The following is a 9,190-nucleotide window of genomic DNA, read 5'->3' as shown; positions in this document are numbered from 1 at the left end:
GGGCTTTGGGGATATACAGGTGAATAGGTCATAGTTCCTGAGAACACAGATGTATAATCAAAGAAGGACAGTAAAGTTTATGTAGGCTCAATGAAGTCTGTATCATGGCTGCTCAGAAGGGAAGTGGGTGCTGGTACTTAATATTCTATTTTATTCAGCATTTTAGCTTATTTGTGACTAGTTGAATTGGACCAGTTCTTACAGTGTTTGCAGTTATTAAGGTGGGATCAAAATTATTCCTATTTTTAACTCACGTCTGATCAGTTTTTCAGCAGCTTACATATGATTTATCAGTTCAAGCTAAGAACTTTACCCAGTCAACCTTCAAGCTAGCCATTATAAGAATGGCCTCTAGGATGTGGAGTGATTAGCAGCTGGTAGAGGTCATGCGTGGTAGCCTTGCTTTGAGTCCCCTGTACTCACCCCCAACACACATAACAGTATCTTGCAGGGCCTTGTAAAATAGGGACTCTAGCTTCCTTAGCTGCTATATTCTCATGAGAGTAACAGTAGTGATCAAGTCCTATTTCCAAAGCACTGTTTTAAGCTCTTTATTCATATTAATACATTTAATACCCCCAATAACTCCATGGAATTGGTTGTATGATTATCTCCCGCCCACTTTTTTTTTTGAGATGGAGTCTTGCTCTGTTGCCCAGGCTGGGGTGCAATGGCATGATCTCGGCTCACTGCAACCTCCGCCTCCCAGGTTCAAGCAATTCTCCCACCTCAGCCTCCCAAGTAGCTGGGACTACAGGCACATGCCACCACACCTGGCTGATTTTTGTATTTTTGGTAGAGATGACGTTTCACTGTGTTGGCCAGGCTGGTCTCGAACTCCTGACCTCGTAATCCGCCCACCTCGGCCTCCCAAAGTCCTGGGATTACAGGTGTGAGCCACCATGCCTGACTCGATTATCTCATTTTATGCATGAGGAAGCTGAGACCTATATTGATTAGGCAATTTGCCTTTTAACTGGTGGGTAGAGCTAGATTTTGGACCCAGTGTACTTTCTGAGCTGCTATACTACTCTTTTGTCAGCAGTAGTTATCAGGCCAACAGGGCAACTAGTACCAATTAATGCCGTCTATTTAATGTTTTGTTTTAAAGTATTATGCTGAGTTCAGTTTCATACATACATCTAAGTTTTCAGTTAGTTTCTGAGGTGGCTGGATAGAGAAGAGGAATAGTAGTGTTTTGATTAAAGTTGTTCTTCACTGGAACAAGTTTCCAAATTATAACCTTGCTTTCCAGACTTTGCTTAAGACTTTCTGTATAGGAATGTTTAATTTTAAAAGAACATAATTTACATATTTCAAAATTGAAAATGGATTTTTTTTTTTTTTTTTTTTTTTGAGACAGAGTCTCACTTGGTCACCCAGGCTGGAGTGCAGTGGCACAATCTTGGCTCACTGCAACCTCCGCCTCCTGAGTTCAAGCGATTCTTATGCTTCAGCCTCTCGAGGAGCTGGGACTAAAGGTGTGTGCCACCACGCCCAGCTAATTTTTTTATATTTTTAGTAGAGACAGGGTTTCATCATGTTGACCAGGCTGGTCTTGAACTCCAGACCTCAGGTGATCCTCCTGCTTCAGCCTCCCAAAGTGCTGGGATTACAGGCATGAGCCAACATGCCTAGCCGAAAATGGATAAAGAGTACTCCTTTTCTGTATAGAAATTCTTATAATCAAGTAATTCATCATATCCCTCAAAAAGTAGTGGCTCCTCAAAGAGCATTTAATACATTTTGGATTTGGAATTTGTTTTTAGAAATATATTGACGTGTACAAGGTAGGTTTACATATTTTTGTTTTCTAAGAATTTTGTACATTTATGAAGGATTGAAAAATAGTTCACTTTTTTTAATTACATGAAGGCAAATGTATAAACTTTGTGGTGTAAGATATTCTGGTGCTCTCATACTCTGTTTCCTCTATTGTCCGGATATTAGATAAAACTTCTAAATTTTACTTTTCAGTGTCATCCATGCACCATTACCAAGTCCTGTTGACAAAGTAAGTTGCTAATGATTATTTTTTCCAAACTGACTCAGCTATGTTGCTTTGAAAATGTTTGTTTTTAATATGCTTTACCTAGAAATTTATTTCTCTTTTGTAACAAAATATGTAGAATGCGTATAGCTATGTAGTTATTGTAATCTTCTGATCTTCAATATCTGGAGAATCTAAGATGGATGTTTCTTCAGAAAAAGCCTTTGTTATCTCAGTTAAATTATTCACTGTGTAAACTAGGAGTACCTGTTTTGTGTCTAGTCAGGGATAAGGAGTATTCGCTGTTACTTTTTATTCTGAGATACAAGTCTCTCTAGAAATTTGTTAAAGTTTCTACCTAAATAGTTCACTCAACAGTTACCAATACAGGGAGGTAATACAGAAATACAGGCTTACAAAAATTGTTTTTTTATTTTCTTTGAAGGTTACTTTTTACCTGATCTGATCAGAAACTTTGCAATAATTGCTTGCTAGAAAGCATTTTTCTTTTGTTCAGAAATAATGGTAGGTTTCATTGCTAATTAGCCCCCCAAAATACATCTTTTGACATTAATGTGAGAGTCTAGTTTTCTTAGTGCAGTAACTAAACTAGTGGAAAAAATATTTTACATTTTTCTTCCATTTGAATGAAGAATAAAAGCCTGCTTGAAACTGAAGTTCTCTGTTAGATTCCTTTTTTAGAAGTAAAAGTGGTTAATCATCAACTTCTGCAATACCAAGAATTATTCAGAAGTAAATAATGGTCCTGCTAATTTAGAACTAAATTTAAAAAATAATGCCAACTCTCTGCTGTCTAGTCAGCATATTAATTAAAGTATACTTCCCAAGCTTAATAAGGACTGGTGCTATAACATCATTAATAAGCTAACACATAGGGGTAAATATTACAGCAACCCAGTAGTCCTTCCTTCTTCTTCTTCTCCTCCTCCTCCTGCTCCTCCTCCTCTTCTTCTTTTCTTTCTTCTTTCCTCCTCCTTTTCCTCCTTCTTGTTTTTTTCTTCTCCTTCTCCTCCTCCTTCTCCTTCTCCTCCTCCTCGTCTTACTCCGTCTTCTCCTCCTTCTCTCGCTTCTTCTGCCCCTTCTCCTGTTTCTTCCTTTTTCTTTCCTCTTTCTTCCTCCTTCTGCCTTCTTTCTTTTTCCTTCTTATTCTTTCCTCCTTCTTCTTCCTTCTTTTTTCTTCTTCGTCCTTCTTTCTTCTTACTCGTTTTTTTCTTCTTCCTCCCTCCTACTTCTTCCTTCTTCTTTCTTCTTCTTCCTTCTTTCTCCTTCTTCCTTCCTTCTCTTTTTCCTCCCTCCTTCTCCTCCTTCTTTTTCTTCCTCTTCCTGCTCTCTCCTCTTCCTCCTTCCTCCTCCCCCTCTTCTTTTTCTTCTTCCTCTTCCTTTTCTTCCTCCTCCTCCTCCCTTCTTCTTTTTCCTCTTCCTTCCTTCTTCTTCCTTCTTTCTTCCTTCTTTCTTCCTCCTCCTCCTCCTTTTTTTTTTTCTTTGAGACAGTTTCACTCATGTTGCCCAGGCTGGAGTGCAATGGTGCAATCTCAGTTTACTGCAAACTCTGCCTTCGAGGTTCGAGCGATTCTTCTGCCCCAGCCTCCCGAGTAGCTGGGATTACAGGCATGCGCCACCATGCCATGCTAATTTTACGTTTTTAGTAGAGACGGGGTTTCTCCATGTCGATCAGGCTGGTCTTGAACTCCTGACGTCAGATGATCTGGCTGCCTGAGCCTCCCAAAGTGCTGGGATTACAGGTGTGAGCCACTGTGCCTCCTGGCCCTTCTTCTTCTTCTTTTCTTTTTTTTTTTTTTTTTTTTTTTTTTTTTTTTTTTTTTTTTTTTGAGATGGAGTCTTGCTCTGTCGTCCAGGCTGAAGTGCAGTAGCATGACATGGCTATTTTTTGTTTTTGTTTGTTTGTTTGTTTGTTTGTTTTTTTGAGACGGAGTCTCGCTCTGTCACCCAGGCTGGAGTGCAGTGGCGCGATGTCGGCTCACTGCAAGCTCTGCCTCCCGGGTTCACGCCATTCTCCTGCCTCAGCCTCTCCGAGTAGCTGGGACTACAGGCGCCCGCCACCACGCCCGGCTAATTTTTTTGTATTTTTCGTAGAGACGGAGTTTCACCGTGGTCTCGATCTCCTGACCTCGTGATCCGCCCGCCTCGGCCTCCCAAAGTGCTGGGATTACAAGCGTGAGCCACCGCGCCTGGCCTATTTTTTGTATTTTTAGTAGAGACGGGGTTTCACCATGTTGGCCAGACTGGTCTCTCGAACTCCTGGCCTCAGGTGATCTACCCCCTCGGCCTTCCAAAGTGCTGGGATTACAGGCATGAGCCACTATGCCAGGCCCTTTTTTGTTTTTCTTTTTTTTTTGGTATTTTTAGTAGAGACGGGGTTTCACCGTGGTCTCGATCTCCTGACCTCGTGATCCGCCCACCTCGGCCTCCCAAAGTGCTGGGATTACAAGCATGAGCCACCGCGCCCGGCCTGTTTTTCTTTTTAATAATGCCATGGTTCTATATTCTGCAGCCTTGAAAAAACCCTTATAGAAGATATTCCTTATAATACTCTTGAGTTCTAGTTTGACTATGACTTACAGTGTTTAAACACCATTACTTCCCATCTGTTTTCTTAAAACCTACCTATGGATTTAAAGAAACATTGCCTCAGGCCACTGGACAAAGTGTTGTATTTCATGTCCCTGCCCTCCCTATACCACATAAAAATACCATTTTGAAGATGGCTACTTTTAAATGAATGAGGCTTGTTAAAATATTAAAGAACTATTTAATGATGAATTTTAAAGGGAAAATATGTGGATCTATTGATTTAGGAGATTTTATTTCTGGATTAAGAAAAGGCTATATTTCCGTCAGAAAAGAAAAAAAATTAAAAGGCTATATTGCCTTTGTGCTATAAATTTGTGATTTTAATAACAGTTATTTTGCATATTTAAGTAAGTAGACATTTCAAGGAATTGGTTTGTCTTTAATGTTCTTTATGAAGTGTTTTCTGTTGATATTGTGTCATTTGTTTCTAGGTTGCTGCTAACACTCCAAGTATGTACTCTCAGGAACTGTTCCAGCTTTCTCAGTATCTACAGGTAAAAGTAAATCTTGAGACTTCTTAAAAGCAGAATTTCTTTTAAAGTTTTAAAAGTTCTTAAAAGCAGAATTAGGGCCAGGCATGGTGGCTGATGCCTGTAATCCCAGGACTTTGGGAGGCCTAGGCAGAAGGATTCTTTGAGGCCAAGAGTTTGAGACCACCCTGGGCAATAAAGTGAGACCCCTTTAATTAAAAAATTTTTTTTAAATTAACTAGGTGTGATGTTGTGCATCCGTAGTCCCAGCTACTTGGGAGGTAGAGGTGAGAGGATTACTTGAGCCCAGGGGGTCGAGGCTGCAGTGAACTTTGATGGCACCACTGCACTCCATCCTAGGCAACAGAGCAAGACCCTGTCTCAAGAAAAGAAGGGCAGAATTAAACAACTTACATTTTATTTCACAAATTCACAAATATAGGATAAAAAAATGGCTGGATGCAAATACAAAAGAAATACTATCTTTTCAAAAAAGAACAAAGGATTAAAAGTAGATCTTATGAAGAAAGATAAAAGAGTCAACATTAAATCTAGAGAAAAGCCTTTGTACAAGAGGAATTTTTTTGTTCAAGTATGAGGAGGTTCCAAAACAGTTTTTTAAAATCTGTTTTTAAATTTTTTTAGAGACAGGGTCTCGCTCTGTCTCTCAGGCTGAAGTGCAGTGGCATGATCAGAACTCACTACAGCCTCGAACTCCTGGGCTCAAGTCTTTTTCCTGCCTCAACCTCTCAAAGCACTGGGATTATAGGTATGAGCCACCATGCCGAGCCCCAAAACAATTATTTATCCATAGATGATTTTTTATTTGTTTTGTTTTGTTTTATGCTATTCTATTTTATTTTTGAGATGGAGTCTCAGTCTGTAGCCCAAGCTGGAGTGCAATGGTACGATCTCAGCTCACTACAACCTCTGCCTCCTGAGCCCAAGCGATTCTCCTGCCTCAGCCTCCTGAGTGGCTGGGACTACAGGCATCCACCACCCATACCTGGCTAATTTTTTGTATTTTAGTAGAGATGGGGTTTTACCATGTTGCCCAGGGTGGTCTCAAACTCCTGAGCTCAGGCAATACACCCACCTCAGCCTCCCAAAGTGTTGGGATTACAGGCATGAGCCATGGCACCTGGCCCATAGATGACTTTTAAATAAAAAATAACTGGGAGAGATTTTGATTGCTTAATAATATTAATAGCAAGTAATTATATAGCACTTATTATATGCCAAGCTTCATTCTAGCACTTTACCTATATTATTTAATTCTCACGACAGTCTTACAAGGTGCATATTTTATCCCTATTTTTACAGATAGAGTAACTGAGAGGCAGGAAGATTTAATCATTTATACAGTATCACATATCAAGTATATGGTAGAGCTGGGATTTGAACCTGGACAGCCAGACCTCAGATTTTCTGCTTTGTGTAATCACTGTGCTGTGCTGCTGGATTCACAGAATAATTTCTTGGTGTAGAGCAGATACTTCTTCAAGTTAATGCCATATTTAAAGAACCGTATAAATCTTTAAAAAGCAAACAAGTGTTTGGGGTTTTTTGTTTTTTTTTTTCTGGTTTTTGTGGGTTTGGGCTAAATTATGTTTCTTATTCTGGTGAGGGAGCATGGTTAAAGAAAACCCTGGATCAGGAGATTAGAGACTGAGGTATTTTTTTGTTTTTTGTTTTTTGTTTTGAAACGGACTTTTACTCTTGTCACCCATGCTGGAGTGCACTGGCACAATCTAGGCTCATTGCAACCTCCACCTTCCGGGTTCAAGTAGTTCTCCTGCCCCAGTCTCCCGAGTAGCTGGAATTAAAGGCATGTGCCACCACACCTGGCTAATTTTTTGTATTTTTAGTAGAGTAGAGTACATTTTTAGGTTTCACCACGTTGGCCAGGCTGGTCTTAAACTCCTGACCTCAAGTGATCCACCCACCTTGGCCTCCCAAAGTGCTGGGATTACAGGTGTGAGCCACCACACCGCGCAAGATTGAGGTTTTTATCTTAGTTCTGCTACTCAACCCACTTTTGTGACCTCGAGTGAGTCATTTTATGTGGGTAGGCCTTCAGTTGTCTTTTGTTTCGAGTAATAGAACCAAACCTGTGATCCTGGGTCCCTATATTCTTTTTTTTTTTGAGATGGAGTCTTGCTCTGTCGCCCAGGCTGGAGTGCAGTGGCGTGATCTCAGCTCACTGCAGCCTCCACCTACCGGGTTCAAGCAATTCTCCTGCCTCAGCCTCCTGAGTAGCTGGGACTACTGGCACATGCCACCACGCCTGGCTAATTTTTTGTATTTTTAGTAGAGAGGAGGTTTCACCATGTTAGCCATGATGGTCTCCAATCTCCTGACCTCGTTATCCGCCTGCCTTGGCCTCCCAAAGTGCTGGGATTACAGGCCTGAGCCACCACACCCGGCCCCCTACATTCTTTTATAGGAATCAATCAGTGAGAACAGTTCCATCTTAGTTAAGAATGTACACATCTATGAAAATGAACAGAAAATTATCAATGTATTAATCAGATCTTCCACCAGGCATAATGTATGCACAGAAAAACATTACACATTTGGATTTTAATAGAGTATTTAAGAGTATTCTAAGCCAAAATTCCCTTGATTTAATCTTTGGCTTTATTCTGACCTACTGGAAAAGTTGTTTAACACTTTTGTGCCTCATTTTCCTCATCTGTGAAATGGATATAGTAATAGCACTTAACTTCACAGAATTGTGAAGAATAAACAAAATTAATATATGTAAAGCACTTAGAACAGTTCCTGGCACATAGAATGTATGCCATAAATGTTAGTAGTTTACCATTCAATAGGAAGTCACATTAATTAAGCTGCTTATTTTTAGAGGTGGAAGAAAACTTTGAGATTAATGTAGTTTAAACCTCGTTTTTCGTATGAGAAATGTGGGGCTCATACAGGTTAAATTATTTGCCCAGGCTTGTATACTACTGTTACTAGTCATCGTGGATAGCAAATCTCACTCCCTCACTCTCTCACTCTTTCCAACCTTCTTGTTCTGTGAATATTCCTAGTGTTCTAATCCTCTGCTATTCCTTTTCTAGCTGTTTGAGATAAAATTATACCAGTCTTTTCTGTATACATTCTTATTGAACTGCTAAAGTTCTAATGTAAATTGTGAACATTTTAAATAAAAACTAGAATATATGCATTTTATACCTTAGAACTAACTAAAAGACCATTCCTGGACATATTAGATTTCTATTAGGATATAGTTCATGGAGTTAAACTCTAAATGGAATTGAATTAAAAAGGTGAAATTACACCATCTAGTGGAAGTAGATTCTAAAGATATGGTTGGTTGATGGCTTTGTTTTTCAGTAAAACTTTTTGCAGCATCTGAGTAATTTCCTGGATGTTAAGAATGTTTTAGGAACTTAAACTTGGCAAATAGTCTCTTAAGTGAAGCTGTGTTTTAATATGGATTCTGAGGTGTATGGCTTTTTATTAGATTCTTTAACCTATAGCTTTATTATAACCTGTAGCTTATATTAAAATGTAGTACCTCTAAGTAGACAAAATTTTCCATAGTCATTATTTATCAAAGATGTGGAGAACAATAAATTCATGCTTTAAACCTCAAGTACTATGTTTGAAGTGTATAATTCTCTGTTGAGGTGTCTCAGAGGCATTAGGGTCGTAAGTGTTCCTCTGGATAATAACAGGAATAGAACAAGGTGAAGAAGGTATGCCAAAACCACAACTAAGTGCTGTGAGCATTTCACCTTGATTCCGAGTGAAGGAGACCCGCTTAACAGCTATTAACTGTTAACAAGCCACCTAGAGTTTAGACTTTGTACACCAATGTCTTTCTCTGTAAAATATATCTTTGGGCCAGACATGGTGGCTATGCCTGTAATCCCAGCACTTTGGGAGGCTGAGGTGGGTGGATCACCTGAGGTCAGGAGTTCGAGACCAGCCTGACTGACATGGAGAAACCCCCATCTCTGCTAAAAATACAAAATCAGCTGGGCGTGGTGGCACATGCCTGTAATCCCAGCTACTTGGGAGGCTGAGGCAGGAGAATCACTTGGACCCGGGAGGCAGAGGCTGCGGTGAGCCAAGATCATGCCACTGC

General features: G+C 39.9%; 1 protein-coding gene across 16 annotated transcripts in view; it reads left to right on the top strand.

The window, feature by feature from the left end:
• SLMAP (sarcolemma associated protein) overlaps nt 1-9,190 on the top strand; it is a 177,024-nt gene that overhangs the window by 91,912 nt on the left and 75,922 nt on the right. For all 16 annotated transcript variants that reach the window (XM_003257228.2, XM_003257227.2, XM_003257226.2 and 13 more), the window contains exons 4-5: nt 1,978-2,014; nt 5,035-5,097. In XM_003257228.2, coding sequence (XP_003257276.1) covers nt 1,978-2,014; nt 5,035-5,097 — 100 coding nt within the window. The remainder of the gene's footprint in view (nt 1-1,977; nt 2,015-5,034; nt 5,098-9,190) is intronic.

This window comes from Nomascus leucogenys, chromosome 4 (genome assembly GCF_006542625.1).
Source record: "Nomascus leucogenys isolate Asia chromosome 4, Asia_NLE_v1, whole genome shotgun sequence".
Classification (NCBI taxonomy): domain Eukaryota; kingdom Metazoa; phylum Chordata; class Mammalia; order Primates; family Hylobatidae; genus Nomascus; species Nomascus leucogenys.
The sequence above is the reverse complement of the archived record's forward strand: the minus strand, read 5'-3'. Positions and strand labels throughout refer to the sequence as shown.